We start from the raw sequence: 16,417 nt of genomic DNA on the forward strand, positions 1-16,417 counted from the left end.
CTCCCTGGTGCCAGGATCAAGGATGTCCCTGAATGGCTGCGGACATTTTGAGGGGGGAGGGTGAACAGCCAGAGATCGCGGTCCATATCAGTACCAAGGACATAGGTAGGAAGAGTGATGAGGTCCTGCAGGCAGATTTTAGGGAGCTAGGAGAGAGATTAAAAAGCAGGACCTCAAAGGTAGTAATCTCCGGATTACCCCCAGTGCCATGTGTAGTGAGTAAAAAAACAGGAGGATAAAGCAGATGAATGCATGGTTGGAGAGTTGGTGCAGGAGGGAGGCATTGGGACTGTTTCTGGGGGAGGTGGGACCTGTACAAGCCAGACGGGATACACCTCAACAGTGCCGGAATCAATATCCTCGTGGAGAGGTTTGCTAGTGCTGTTGGGGAGGGTTTAAACTAGCTTGGCAGGGGGATGGGAATTTGAATGTAGACCCAGAAGGGAGAGAGATGCAAAGCTGGAAATGGAAGGCAGTAAATTAGTGAGTGAGTTTGGAAGGCAGAGGAAAAAAAGGCTAGAAAATAGACAACAAAGGGGTTTGGCAGTGCTTAATAATGGTATATACTTCAATGCAAGGAGTCTAGGGAATAAGGCAGATGAGCTGAGGGCACAGATAGACACGTGGGATTATGAGATCATAGTGAGACATGGCAGAAATAAGGGCAGGAATGGCAGCTCAACATTCCTGGTTGCAGGATTTTTAGACGATCTAGAGAGGGGGATAATAAAGGAGGGGGTCGCAATATTGGTTAAAGAAACAATTACAGCTGTGAGGGGGGATGATATGTTAGAAAGATCATCAAGTGGGGCCCTATGGGTTGAACTGCAGAACAAAACGGGCAATTACACTGCTGGGAGTGGACTACAGACCCTCAAATAGTCAGAGGGAGATAGAAGAGCAAATATGTCGGCACATTTCTGAGAAGTGCAAAAACAATAGGGCAGTAATAGTAGGGGATTTCAATGACCCTAATATTAACTAGGATCAAATCAGTGTAAAATGTATAGAGGGCACAGAATTTTTAAAATGCATTCAGGAGAACTGTTTTAGCCAGTACGTAGCAAGTCCAACAAGTGAGGGGCAGTTCTGGACTTAGTTTTAGGGAATGAAGCTGGGCAGGTGGAAAGGGTATCAGAGAGCATTTCGGTGGTAGTGATCATAATTCAGTTAGATTTAGCATGTGTGGTAAACCACTGTTTGTATTCCTGTTTGTCCTGTTTGTATTCCACTGTGTACATGCCTGGACATGCCTCGGCTGACTCCTCCCACAGGTCCTAGTATAAAGGTGACTGCTCCCCAGCCCTTTGTATCCTGGACCGGTCGACCACTCGAGGCAGACCTCCATTCTTTTGTTAATAAAAGCCTTTAGTTACTCTTCTAACTCTCAGTCTTTTATGAGTAATTAATAGCGCATCAATTTTATTAACAACATTTTTATAATGGAGAAGATCCTCACACCAGCATGCCTGGACTTAGATCATCGGGAGGCGGACTCATCCACCAAGTTTACTCACTGGCTTAAGTGTTTCGAAAAATTCCTGACCGCCTCCGAAGCAATCAAATCGGAAGAGGACAAACTGGATGTCCTGACCTCCAAAGTGAACCACCGAGTGTACTCGGTCATCCAAGACGCGACCTCGTACGCGGATGCTACCAAGCTCCTCAAGGACCAGTATACGCGCCCAGTGAACGAAGTGTACGCCAGGCACCTTCTGGGGAGTCGTAAACAACAACCTGGGGAATCGACCGTGGAATACCTTCAGGCACTGTCTGTGCTTGGCCAGGCCTGTGGGTGTAAGGATGTAAAGGCCGCCGTGTACACAGAGGAACTTATCCGGGACGCTTTTGTAGCGGGCCACAGATCCAATTACACCCGACAGCGACTGTTGGAGCAGAGTAACCTCGACCTCAACAAGGCCTCTGAACTCGCACTATCGTTGGATGCAGCCTACCAGGGCATGGATGCCTACTCCTCTGCACCGTGGACGCCGCGGGGAATGACAGCCTGGGACACGGTAGGACCGCCTCATAGCGCCGTGCCACCCCAGCCACACCCCAATAACGGCCCAACTACCGCAGCAGTGTCCCAAGGCCAGACAGCAGTGCCCCAAGGCCAGAAATGCTACTTCTGTGGCCAGGCAAAACACCCCAGAGCGCGCTGCCCGGCGAAAAACGCGATCTGCTCGGGCTGCGGGAAGAAGGGACACTACGCTAGTGTCTGCAGGGCCAAAGCCACCCCGAACCCCAGCAGCGCCGCGTGTGGGCCATGCGGGCCGCCATCTTGGACCTCCCCGGCCATGTGCGAATCACCGGTACAGCAGCCATTTTGGACGCCTCCAGCCACATGGGGATCATGGACGCCGCCATCTTGGACGACAGCCGGGACGCAGCAGGCCCCCGACACCGCCTCATCAGATACCCGCAGCGACACACCGACCCCTACGCTGGCATCCGTTACACTGGACCAAGCGAGACTGCACCAACTGGCCAGTTCCACAATGGACATTAAGGTAAATGGTCACGATACAATCTGCCTTTTTGACTCTGGGAGCACAGAGAGCTTCATCCACCCCGACACGGTGCGGCGTTGCTCTCTACCAGTCCTGCCTGCGCAACAGCGGATTTCTATGGCCTCCGAGTCCCAGTCGGCGGACATCGGCGGCTACTGCGTGGTGACACTCGTAGTAGACGGGACCGTGTACGATCATTTTAAACTTCTGGTCCTGCCTGACCTCTACGCTGCCGTCCTGCTGGGGTTAGATTTTCAGTGCCACCTTAAAAGTGTTACGATGGCGTACGGTGGACCCCTACCCCCACTCACAGTCCGCAGCCAGCAGCTTCCAAATTGCCCACCGCGCACCAGGTGCAACCTCTCCACACTCAGAGTCACCCCCCCACCACTGTTTGCTAACCTCACCCCCGACTGTAAGCCCATCGCCACAAAGAGCAGGCGATACAGTGCCGGGGACAGGGTTTTCATTAAAACCGAAGTGGAGCGGCTCCTGAAAGAAGGGATTATTGAGGGCAGCACCAGCCCCTGGCGAGCCCAGGTTGTGGTCGTTAAGACCGGCGAGAAGCAGCGCCTGGTCATCGACTACAGCCAGACAATAAATCGCTACACCCTGCTGGACGCCTACCCACTCCCCCGTATAGCTGATATGGTCAACCAGATCGCGCAGTACCGCGTCTTCTCGACCATTGACCTGAAATCAGCGTACCACCAGCTCCCCATCCGCCCTGAGGACCGCCAGTACACTGCCTTTGAGGCAAACGGCCGTCTCCATCACTTCCTTAGGGTTCCCTTTGGCGTCACCAACGGGGTCCCCGTCTTCCAAAGGGAGATGGACCGGATGGTAGATCAAAATGCGTTGCAGGCCACTTTCCCATATCTGGACAATGTGACCATCTGCGGCCGTGACTTGCGGGACCATGACGCAAACCTCGAAAAATTCCTCCGCACCGCCCAACTCCTAAACCTGGCATATAACAAGGAGAAGTGCATATTCTGCACAAACCGCCTCGCCATCCTTGGCTGTGTTGTGGAACACGGAGTCATCGGCCCCGACCCCGACCGGATGCGTCCCCTTATGGAACTCCCACTGCCCCACTGCCTCAAGGCCCTGAAGAGGTGCCTAGGGTTTTTCTCCTATTACGCCCAGTGAGTCCCCTACTATGCGGACAAGGCCCGTCCGCTGATCAAGTCCACCTCTTTTCCCTTGACGGCAGAGGCCCGCTTAGCCTTCCACTGTATCAAGGAGGACATTGCCAAAGCCACCATGCATGCAGTGGACGAATCCATCCCCTTCCAGGTGGAAAGCGACGCGTCCGACTTTGCCCTGGCCGCTACCCTCAATCAGGCGGGGAAACCCGTGGCCTTCTTTTCACGAACCCTCCAAGGCCCGGAGACCAGACACTCCGCTGTTGAGAAGGAGGCCCAGGCGATTGTGGAGGCTGTGCGTCATTGGAGGCACTACCTGGCCGGAAAACGATTTACCCTGCTCACTGACCAGCGTTCAGTTGCTTTTATGTTTAACAACAAGCAGAGGGGCAAAATCAAAAATGACAAGATCTTGAGGTGGAGAATCGAACTTTCCACCTACAACTACGAGATCTTGTACCGGCCCGGGAAGCTAAATGAACCCCCGGATGCGCTATCGCGTGGCACCTGCGCCAGCGCGCAGATCGATAGACTGCGGGCCCTCCACAATGACCTCTGCCACCCGGGAGTCACCAGGTTCTTCCACCTCATCAAGGCCCGCAACCTGCCTTACTCTATTGAGGAGGTCAGGACCATGACCAGGAACTGCCAAGTCTGCGCTGAGTGCAAACCGCACTTTTATAGACCAGACAGGGCCCACCTGATAAAAGCCACTCGCCCCTTCGAGCGCCTGAGCGTTGATTTTAAAGGGCCTCTCCCCTCCTCTGACCGCAATGTGTACTTCCTCAATATTATTGATGAGTACTCCCATTTCCCATTCGCCTTCCCCTGCCCGGACATGACCAGTGCCACGGTCATTAAATGTCTGAACAACCTCTTCACCCTGTTCGGCTTCCCCAGCTATATCCATAGCGACCGGGGCTCATCGTTTATGAGCGACGAACTCCGTCAGTACCTGCTAACTAGGGGTATTGCCACAAGCAGGACCACCAGTTACAACCCCCGGGGGAATGGACAGGTGGAAAGAGAAAATGCGACAGTTTGGAAGGCCGTCCTGCTAGCCTTAAAGTCTAGGGGCCTTCCAACCTCCCGCTGGCAGGATGTGCTCCCCGATGCGCTCCACTCTATTCGGCCACTGCTCTGCACTGCCACTAACGCCACCCCTCATGAGAAAATGTTTGTCTTCCCAAGGAAGTCCACATCGGGGACATCGCTACCGCCATGGCTGACGTCCCCAGGGCCGGTCCTACTGAGAAGACACGTGAGGACCCATAAAACGGACCCCCTGGTCGAGAGGGTCGACCTCCTCCACGCCAACCCCCAGTATGCTTACATCGCATACCCGGACGGGCGGGAGGACACAGTCTCCATAAGAGACCTTGCACCCTCGGGGGCCGCAGTAACCCACTACCCACTACCACCCCCCCCCACGATCCGATATCCAGCCCCAGCAGACGGCAGGCCTGGGCCCCGCGACCCGCTCGACATCTACGAGGACGACACGCCTGTGCCACAGCCTACGCTGGACTCGACGCCGGAAGCTTCACTACCCCTGCCGTCGCCACGCCGATCACAGCGGCAGACAAGACCTCCGGAGAGACTCCAATACACTAACTTTTAATACACTTCACCCCGCCGGACTCAATTTTAAACAAGGGGTGAATGTGGTAAACCACTGTTTGTATTCCTGTTTGTCCTGTTTGTATTCCACTGTGTACATGCCTGGACATGCCTCGGCTGACTCCTCCCACAGGTCCTTGTATAAAGGTGACTGCTCCCCAGCCCTTTGTATCCTGGACCGGTCGACCACTCGAGGCAGACCTCCATTCTTTTGTTAATAAAAGCCTTTAGTTACTCTTCTAACTCTCAGTCTTTTATGAGTAATTAATAGCGCATCAATTGGAAAAGGACAAAGATAGACCAGGAGTAAAAGTTCTCAATTGGAGGAAGGCCAATTTTACTAAGCTGATGTGATTTAGCAAAAGTGAACTGGAAACAGCTACTTGAAAGTAAATCAGTGTCAGAGCAGGGGGAGGCATTCAAGGAGAAGATAGTGAGGGGTCAGAGAAAATATGATCACTCAAAGAAAAGGGGAGGGACTCCCAAATCTAGAGCCCCCTCAATGTCAAGGGGCATAAAGGGTAGGATAAGGCAAAAAAGGAAAGCTTATGTCAGACACCGAGAGCTAAATATTGCAGAAAGTCTAGAAGAGTTTAGAAAGTGCAGGAGTGAAATTAAAAAGGAAATTAGGAAAGCAAAGAGAGGACATGAAAAATATTGGCAAGTTATATCAAGGAAAACCCAAAGATGTTTTATAAATACATAAAGAGCAAGAGGATAACTAAGGAAAGAGCAGGGCTTATTAGAGACCAAAAAGGTAACCTGTGTGTGGAGGCGGAAGTGTGGGTGTGGCTGGATAGCACTTTTTCAGCCAACACAGACACAATAGGCCTCCTTCTGTGCCATAAATTTCTATGATTTTATGATCAATGCAAACAAATGATCCCGTGACAGTTTCCAAGTTACAATGAATCATTCTTAAGCTTGCTAATGTAGTTTAGGAATGTGCAATCGGCTTTCATTTACAGAAGGTAAGTACTGTAGAAAATATAGGGACAGAGTGATCTCCTGGAAGAATTTCGATCGCCTAGATGGGTCGGAGAGGAATTTCCCAGATTTTTTTCTCCCAAATTGGCCATTGGGTCTTTATCTGGTTTTTCGCCTCTCCCAGGAGATCACATGGGTTCGGGTGGATACAGAGTGATAGAAGATTTGAGGTTAGGATCAGATCAGCCATGATCTTATTGAATGGTGGAGCAGGCTCGAGGGGCTGATTGGCCTACTCCTGCTCCTATTTCTTATGTTCTTATGTTCATAGTGACTGGGTGGCAAAGAAGAACGTCTCATTTTGGAGTTGAAACCCAGCAAACAATTTAATAATGTAGCACCGTGAGAGTCTCTTCCATGGGCCTGGAATTTGCCCAATACACACAGAATGTAACGGGCCTGGGAGGGGGTGACCCAGAGAGAGAACATGGCCAACCTGGTAGGAAGCCTGAAGTCTGTAAACTAAAAATGCATGATTTAAACAGACACATCAATGTAAAGCAAGAATGAGACTGTATAGGAGTGATTGTGTAATCCTCGCCCACTGGGAAAATATATTGAAAATTCAGCAGATACCGCCCATGATTTCCTGACCGTCTGACAGCGAGATTCCCCACAGAGGGTTGGTCTCGTAAAATTACCCTTAAATATACAGAGCAGTGTAAAGCCCAGCTGGACATTTGCCTTCTTAAAAAAACCTCTGCAAAAGAAGTTGTTTCCTTGTGTCCAATGCCAGGTTCCACTTGGAAAGACAAGTGCACATTTCCTATAATCACCACTTGGGGAAAGGACTGAGGGTCGAAAGGGCACAGAATGTACTCTGGCGAGGCAGCTTCAATGTCCATCTCCAGGCTCGGTAGCACCACCACTGACCGAGCCGGCCGAGTCCTGAGGGACATTGCAGGCAGACTGGGCTTGTGGCAGGTGGTGAGAGCACCAACATCAGGGAATTACTGATTTGACTTTGTCCTCCCCAAACTACAACAACTTGTATTTATTATTGCGTAAAACATCCCAAGGCGCTTCACAGGAGCGATTATCAGACAACATTTGACACCGAGCCGCATAAGGATATAATAGGGCAGGAGACACGTGTTGTAACTTCTATGTATATCAGAGCCATTGAAGATGCTGCTGGGGCCGAGGGGATTCGTCTATGAATCCGAAACCTTCAGAAGCTGATGGATCCAGAGTCAGAGACCCAAGAATATAAAAGGCGTAACTGTGCCACAGGCTTTCATGTGTAGCCGAAGTGGCAAATGTAGGTCTCCACGGACATGGGCAACTAGGTGTGCCAAGGCCAATTCCAGACTCCTGAGGTACAAGTTCATCACTCATTCAGCCCCCTCCCCAAACTCCTCTTCCTCCTCCAAATCCACGGGAGCCACTGGCAAGGCCCAATGGAATCTTCACACTGAGCCGTGTGGTTACAGAGGAGATTCACAGCTTGACAGCAACAATGTCCATCGCACTCCTTATCACAGAATCACAACAGTGCAGATAGAGGCCATTTCGGCCCATTAAGCCTGCACCGACACATATCCCACCCGATCCCCGTAACCCCTACATCAACACATATCCCACCCTATCCCCGTAACCCCACGTATTTAATCCCCCCCTAACACTAAGGGTCAATTTATCATAGCCAATCAACCTAACCCGCACATCTTTGGACTGTGGGAGGAAACCGGAGCACCCGGAGGAAACCCACACAAACACGGGGAGAATGTGCAAACTCCACACAGACAGTCACCCGAGGCCGGATTCGAACCCGGGTCCCTGGCGCTGTGAGGCAACAGTGCTAACCACTATGCCACCGTGCTTCTTGTGACTTGTAGATGGTGGAAGGGCTTTGGGGAGTCAGGAGGTGAGACACTCGCCACAGAATGTCTAGCCTCTGACCTGCTCTTGTTGCCACAGTATTTATGTGGCTGGTCCAGTTAAGTTTCTGGTTAATGGTGACCCCCAGGTTGTTGATAGTGGGAGATTCGGCGATGGTAATGCCGTTGAATGTCAAGCGGCGGTGGTTAGGCTCTCGCTTGTTGGAGATAGTCATTGCCAGGCACTTCTGTGGCGCTAATGTTACCTGCCACTTATCAGCCCAAGCCTGATTGTCATCCAGGTCTTGTTGCATGCGGACATGGACTGCTTCATTATCTGAGGAGTTGTGAATGATGCTGAACACTGTGCAGTCAACCGCGAACATCGCCATTTCTGACCTTACGTTGGAGGGAAGGTCATTGATGAAGCAGCTGAGGATGGTTGAGCCTAGAACACTGCCCTGAGGAACACATGTAGTGATGTCCTGGGGCTGTGATGATTGACCTGCAACCATCACAACCACCTTCCTTTGTGCTAGGTATGACTCCAGCCAGTGGAAAATTATCCCCCCGATTCTCGTTGACTTCAGTTTTGCTAGGGCTACTTGATGCCACAATCGGTAAAATACTGCCTTGATGTCAAGGGCAGTCACTCTCACCTCACCTCTGGAATTCAGCTCCTTTGTCCATGTTTGGACCAAGGCTGTAATGAGGTCAGGAGCCGAGTGGTCTTGGCGGAACCCAAACTGGGCATCAGTGAGCAGGTTATTGGTGCGTAAGTGCCGCTTGATAGCACTGTCAATGACACCTTCCAACATTTTGCTGATGATTGAGAGTAGACTGATGGGGCGGTAATTGGTTGGATTGGATTTGTCCTTTATGTGGACAGGACATACCTGGGCAGTTTTCCACATTGTCGGATAGATGCCAGTGTTGTAGCTATAATGGCTAGAGGCGTGGCTAGAGGCATGGCTAGTTCTGGAGCACAAGTCATCAGCACTATAGCCGGGATGTTGTCGGGGCCGATAGACTTTGCTGTATCCAGTGCGCTCAGCTGTTTCTTGATATCACGTGGAGTGAATCGAATTGGCTGAAGACTGTCTTCTGTGATGGTGGGGAGCTCAGGAGTAGACAAGTATGGATCATCCACTCGGCACATCTGGCTAAAGATGGTTGCAAACGCTTCAGCCTTGTGTTTTGCACTCATGTGCTGGACTCCACCATCATTGAGGATGGGCTATTCATGGAGCCTTCTCCTCCCGTTAGTTGCTTAATGGTCCACCACAATTCACGACTGGATGTGACAGGACTGCAGAGCTTTGTTCCAATCCATTGATTGTGGGATCGCTTAGCTCTGTCTATAGAATGCTGCTTCCGCTTTTTAGGATGCGTCCAGTCCTGTGTTGCAGCTTCTCCAGGTTGGCAGCTCATTTTTAGATATGCCTGGTGCTACTCCTGGCATGCTCGTCTACACTCCTTGTTGAACCAGGGTTGGCCCCCTAGCTTGATGGTAAAGGTAAAGTGAGGAATATGCCAGGCCTTGAAGTTACAGATTGTGGTGGAATACAATTCTGCTGCTGCTAATGGCCCACAGCGCCTCATGGATGCATAGTTTTGAGCTGCTAGATCTGTTCTGAATCTATCCCATTTAGCACGGTGGTAGTGCCACACAACACGATGGAGGATGTCCTCTGTGTAAAGACGGGACTTCGTCTCCACAATGACTGTGCGGTGGTCACTGCTGCCAATGCTGTCATGGACAGATGCATTTGCGACAGGTAGATTGGTGAGGACGAGGTCAAGTAGTTTTTTCCCTCGTGTTGCAGGCCCGGACTGGCAGCAATGTCCATCAGACTCGGCCAGCTCGGTCAGTAGTGGTGCTACCGAGCCTCTCTTGGTGATGGACATTGAAGCCCCCCCACCCAGAGTACAGTCTGTGCCTTTGTTACTCTCGGTGCTTCTTCCAAGTGGTGTTCAACATGGAGGAGTACTGATTCGTCAGCTGAGGGAGGGCGGTAGGTGGTAATCAGCAGGAGGTTTCCTTGCCTATGCTTGACCTGAAGCCATGAGACTTCATGAGGTCCAGAGTCAATGTTGAGGACTCCCAGGGCCACTCCTTCCCGACTGTATACCACTGTGCTGCCACCCCTGGTGGGTCTGGCCTGCTGGTGGGTCTGGCCATACCCAGGGATGGTGATGGAGGAGTTTGGGACATTGGGTGAAAGGTATGATTCTGTGGGTATGACTATGTCAGGCTGTTGCTTGACTAGTCTGTGGGACAGCTCTCCCAATTTTGGCACAAGTCCCCAGATGTTGGTGAGGAGGACTTTGCCGGGTGGACTGAGCTATTCATAGCAGGCCATATAATGATAATTTGTTTAGAGTTTACTGAAGCTAAGTTGAGCTGGCTGCATTTTTCATTGAAAGACTTCAGACATTTATCAACGTTCAGATCGGTTTTTAAGTTATTGATATTTTTCCCTTAAATGTGCAGTTGTCCCAGTCCTTCTCCAGTCTCCGAGCCTGGAACGTGTCACAGAGGGTCACTCGGCGCGGTTACAGTGCACCATGCGGAACGCCAGAGTGAACGACACCGATGTCCACTGGTACCGCCGGCAACTACCAGGCCAAGATATGGAGCGTGTTTTGACACATGAGGCAAGTGGCAGCACACGAGGGAGCCCAGGTTCCACTGACCGTCTCCAGCCTTCCAGAGACACCTCCAATAACAGCTTCATTCTGACAATCACAAACGTGCAGCCCAGTGACACTGCCGCCTATTACTGTAAAGTGCGGGGAGATATCAGCGGGAACGGAACTCAGCTCAATGTATCCAGTAAGTAGAAGTTCCATTTAGTTTTATTCACAATAGCGTCACCACATAGGGGGTAATTCTGCAACTTTACACTCCCAGTAGAAAGGTACACACACTGGGAGCATGGACTGGAGAATTGGGGCTGCGATGTTGTGGGCCGATCTCTGACTCACATTCCATGGGACTGTGGCTCCTCACTGGGACCATGGCATTGTGGAACCCCTCTTATATACACACTTCACTTCTGAGTAGAACTGATAAGCTTCCCAAATTTGATGTAAATACTGTGATTAGCCTAAAAAGTGATTTCAGTTATACTGACAGGAACCAGGAACTCAAAGGCGATTTAATTCTTTTAAAAATTCAACATTTCTAAACGTTAAAACCGTTGCAGTACAACTCAGCAGTAGATATTTTGTCAATAATGTCTCACACTTTTCTGTGCCTATTTTCTCCTTGTGACGATGTAAGGGGTGGTGTGTGGGTTGTTTGTCAGCTTCACTTCTGACTCCTTTGAGCGGTTCGAATCACTCCCACTCCCTTTTGTTCTAGACTTTGGACTTATTTGGGGGTTGTAATAAACTTGCAACAGACACCTGGGTTAGTCAAAAGAATTCAGATCTTTATTTTGAGACAGGAAAATACACAATACAATAAAACTTATACTTTAAAAGGGTGGGGAACTCTCGGAATAAGCGAGGGAGAATTACAATACACAAAATCCCTTTCCCTCCCAACCCCACTACACTAGCTAGGCTGGAATCCAGAGGACCAGGAAATGCTCACCAAAACGACTTTCTTGACAGTTGTAGAGGTTCACGATTTCGGGGTTCTCTTTAGTTGTGGCAGTTGGGGCCTGCCATACCTCGGACGTAGTAGAAGACTGCACCTGCATTGGGTCTTCAGTTTGGGTTTGTCCGCAGATGCGGTTAGTCGCTCTGTTGGATCTTATCGGGTAAGTACCCAATTTTCTTTGGTTAGGGCTAGTTTTAGGGACGTTTGTGTCCAAATCTTACCCGGGGTAAGTCAGACTAGCCTGTAGAGTGGAAACAAGTCTTTGGTTCGTGAGGTTTTCAGCAGTTGATTTCTTGTTGGTCGCGGTGGCCCAATATTACCTGGTTGGTGGTAATGTTGGCGGTTGTTAGTTTCTGTAGGCCTTTGGTTGACGCGATCTCGGTTTCTTCTTTCTTCCTTCAAGTCTCCCATGATGATCCCTCTCTTGAGCTGTTTGGCTGAACTTGAACTCGAACTGGCTGTCCTCTGAGCTGACGAACTGTCTCCACTGTCTGTACTGTCCTCTGTTGCTGTCTGAACTGAAAAGGCAGGCCTCAATTATACTAATTTGGGGCCTGGCTTATCTGACCACCAAATCTCAGGTTTCTTTGTTAAATTTGGCGGGCTCGTTATTTTTAACGTGTTTTAAAACTTTAACGAGCTCCGGGGATGGCCCATCCAAACTTAACGAGTTTAGGGGATGGCTCACCTAAACTTAATTGGCCTTTAACTGGTTTCGGGATTGCCTTGAAACCAGTTTAAAATTCAAAACGTTTGTCAATCTCTTTAATTGGTTTTGGACTGTGGTTTGTTTGCTGTAACCTGTAGGGATAATGTTCCTTCCTTTGTTTTCCTGGGGACATGTCCTGATTATTTGATACCTGGCTCTGCGAATTCTCGGTGGGAAACAGGCTTCATTGTCCTTATGCAAAACTGGGGTGGCCCTGGACATTCCTAGACAGTTCAATATCCAAACTCGGGGGCCCACCCCATCTCCCCTTTTGTCCCAGCCCTTTGCAGGCCTGAACATGTCTTTTTAAACCAGCCAAATCTTCCTGGGATTTTTATTTTAAATCCCTTTTTGCCCAATAACTCCTTAAAACAGTCCAAAATCGCTTCTTTCTTACACTTGGAAAAATGTGTAATTTAACTCTTTGAAATCTTCTGTTAGGCCCAACCACACTTTTATCCTTTATACAGATTTCTTCTCTGATGTTCCCAAAATCATTTTAAAACTGACTTTTCTTGTGTTCTAGTGTTGTGCAGAAATCTTCAAACCTTACAACGGTCCAGTCCACCGGCCCAAGTTGCCAGACACACCCACACATATCCCCACCCCTGGCACATTTCATCCCACCGCCGCTCACATCTCCTCCACTGCCCACCCCACCCCTGATCTAATTCCTCAGCTGGTTTTTATGTAGCTCCTTTCCATTCCATACAGGATTCAATCATTTTCCACAAATTTGCCTGAAATAATGATTCCTGATTAAGTTGTATAAAAATATAATTTCAAATTTGGACTGGGAGTATTGGTTGGATGGGATTTGCGATGTACTGGGCAGAGGAACAGTTTAATCTCGTACCCAGTGCAGTTGTTGAAATAGGGCAGGGATGACCATAACTAGTATAATATTCAGACGAACACCACGCACTCTGTTTTTTAGGTTCTCGCTGTCCTTTGAGAGAATTGTCTCAGAATTCACGCTGTTCTCACTCAGCAGTCCCATTGGCCTCTTTCATGCTCCTACTTCCTTCTGTTTGAATCAAACTTTGATAAAGTTTACCCTGTATTATGCATGCTCTTATAGAATCTTACAGCACAGGAGGAGGCCATTCGGCCCATCGTGCCTGTGCCGGCTCTTTGAAAGAGCTCTCCAATTAGTCCCACTCACCCCGCTCTTTCCCCAGAGCCCTGTAATTGTTTCCTTTTCAAGTATTTAATCAATTCCCTTTTGAAAGTTACTATTGAATCTGCTCCCTTTCAGGCAACGCATTCCAGATCACAACAACTCGCTACATCAAAAAAATTCTCCCTCCTTGCTTTTGTACTCTATGCCTCTATTTATAAAGCCCAGCATCCCGTGTGCTTTTTTAACAACTTGTCCTGTCACTATGAAGATGTTTGTAGGTGAACCCCAAGGTCTCTCTGTTCCTGCACCCCCTTTAAAATTGTACCATTTTGTTTATTTTGCCTCTCCTCATTTTTCCTTCCAAAATGCATCACTTCACACTTCTCTGCATTAAATTTAATCTGCCATGTGTCTGCCCATTTCACCAGTCCTCCTGGAGTCTGCTACTATCCTCCTCAATCTGTACTACATTTCCCAGTATTGGGTCATCTGAAAACTTTGAAATTATGCCCTCTGTGCCCCAGTCCATTTTCAGCATTTAAAAAACCAGGTTCATGTCCTCTCTCAATGAAATATCTTGCTCCAGTGAGAACGAAGCTAATTCTATCGTCACACTTGTAAACCGGCCCGAAATCCTTTGCGCTGCTCTTCTGAGCACTCTCCAATGTGTCACTGCCCCTATGAAGATAGGACCACAAACACTCACAGCCCTCGGACACTCTGCCACCATAACTCTGGTGGGAGTGCATGGGAGGGCTGCAAATTATTCTTGGACCCGGGTGTGCCTGGTCCCAGCCTTCCATTGACTTTTGAAGGTAACAGGGATAGAGACTAAAAGAAAGAACTTGCATTGATATAGCGCCTCTCATGACCTTGGAATGTCCCAAAGCGCTTTACAGCCAATGAAGTACATTTGAAGTGTAGTCACTGTTATAATGTAGCAATCACACAACATCCCACAAACAGCGATTAAATAAATGGCCAGATCATCTGTTTTAGGGATACATGTTGGCCTGGACACTGGGAGAACTCCCCTGCTGCTAATCTTCATATAATGCTGTGGGATATTTTCCATCCACCTGAGATGACAGACTTGGTTCAACATCTCATTTCAATGATAGCACCTCCAACAGTGCAGCACACCCTCAATACTGGAGTATCTCGATACGTGCTGAAGTGTGTGGGGACTTGAACCCACAACCTTCTGACTCAGAGGCAAGCATGCTACTGACTGAGCCATGGCTGACACTCTTGCTGATGTTGAGTTCCATTTATTCTGGGCTCTTAGTTTGCAAACTGGGCTGTTGAACATCAGGTGTTCTTCTAACATTTCAAATTTTATAAATGGTTAAACTTAGCATGCTGGAGAATTATATTTCTTTGTGTTGAGCTCCATATATTTCCCACGTACAGGTCCATTGGCTGATCCGGTCCTTATTCAGTATCCAACAGTCAGCAAGGTGCCAGAGGGTGAAACCGTCCTGTTACAATGTGCCATGTACAATGCCAGTGTGAGTGACACTGATGTCCACTGGCACTACCAGCGACCTGGGAACAACAGCGAGTGGCTGATGAGCCATTTTGTGAATGGCACCATTACTAGATCCCGGGGTTTCCCCGACCGTTTCCAGCCTTCCAGGAACATCACCAGTAACAGTTACATCCTGACCATCGTGAATGTGTCCCTCAGTGATACTGCTGCCTACAGCTGTGGTGTGTGGAGCTACATCTATGGAGCAGGGACCCAGCTCAATGTAACCGGTAAGTCAATGTTAGCGAACACTGGCAGGGTCTCAGTAACAGCTCCTTACTGGGAACATGTTTAATCTTCACACAGTGGAGTGAACAAGTGGAAATATACAGTCAGACACAATGGTTGCTGTGGTGCTGTGCTCATGGAACAGAGAGTGGGAATGTTGTCTGTGGAGGGCCAAATGCCAGAGTTGAATAGTGGAGATGTGGGAATGGATCAATACTGTGGAACAAAAACAGGAAATACTGGAAAGTCTCGACAAGTCTGAGCAGCATTTTTGTGGAGAAAACAGAGGAGACGTTTTTGTGTGTGGGCCACACAGAACAAAGGGAAGGGAGAAGGGGAAAAACAGACAGAAGGAAATAAATAGAGTAAATTGCTTAAGTGAATAACATAACACTAAATGGCATAAGCGATATTATCAAAAGCTAGTTTTGTTTCAGATTCCCAGCATCTGCAATTCTTTGCTTTTTGAGAATATTCTGGATTTTCCCTTGAATACCTTTGAGAATTAGGGAGCGTTCATACAGAACTTCCCCTCAGGATATTAAATGATTGCGTAGAGTCCGTGATAGGTTAGAGTGTACATGGTGCGTGGAGGGGCTTTAAACGGATGGGGCATAGTTTCAGAATAAGGGGTCGCCCATTTAAGACGGAGATGAGGAGGAATTTCTTCTCTCAGAGGGTCGTGAATCTTTGGAATTCTCTTCCCCAGAGAGCTGTGGAGGTGGAGTCAGTGAATATATGCAAGGCGGAGACTGACAGACATTTGAACTACAAGGGAGTCAAGGATCACTTAGCCCTTTCTATAGAATGCTGCTTCCACTTTTTAGCATGCGTCTAGTTCTGTGTTGCAGCTTCCCCAGGTTGGCAGCTCATTCTTAGGTACGCCTGGTGCTGCTCCTGGCATGCTCTTCTACACTCCTCATTGAACCAGGGCTGGTCCCCTGGCTTGATGGTAATGGTAGAGTGAGGGATATGCCAGGCCATGAGGTTACAGATTGCGGTGGAATACAATTCTGTTGCTGCTGATGGCCCACAGCACCTCATTGATGCCCAATTTTGAGCTGCTAGATCTGTTCTGTATCTATCCCATTCAGCACGATCATAGTACCACACAACACGATGGAGGAT

General features: G+C 49.0%; 1 protein-coding gene across 1 annotated transcript in view; it reads left to right on the forward strand.

Annotated features, from left to right (window-relative positions):
• Positions 1 to 16,417, forward strand: part of LOC147120833 (immunoglobulin superfamily member 3-like) — a 30,511-nt gene that overhangs the window by 10,260 nt on the left and 3,834 nt on the right. The window contains exon 4 of the mRNA XM_085979125.1: positions 10,583 to 10,924. Coding sequence (XP_085835251.1) covers positions 10,583 to 10,924 — 342 coding nt within the window. The remainder of the gene's footprint in view (positions 1 to 10,582; positions 10,925 to 16,417) is intronic.

Source organism: Somniosus microcephalus, chromosome 3 (genome assembly GCF_052327205.1).
Source record: "Somniosus microcephalus isolate GS21.2 chromosome 3, FLI_Smic_1.0, whole genome shotgun sequence".
NCBI lineage: Eukaryota > Metazoa > Chordata > Chondrichthyes > Squaliformes > Somniosidae > Somniosus > Somniosus microcephalus.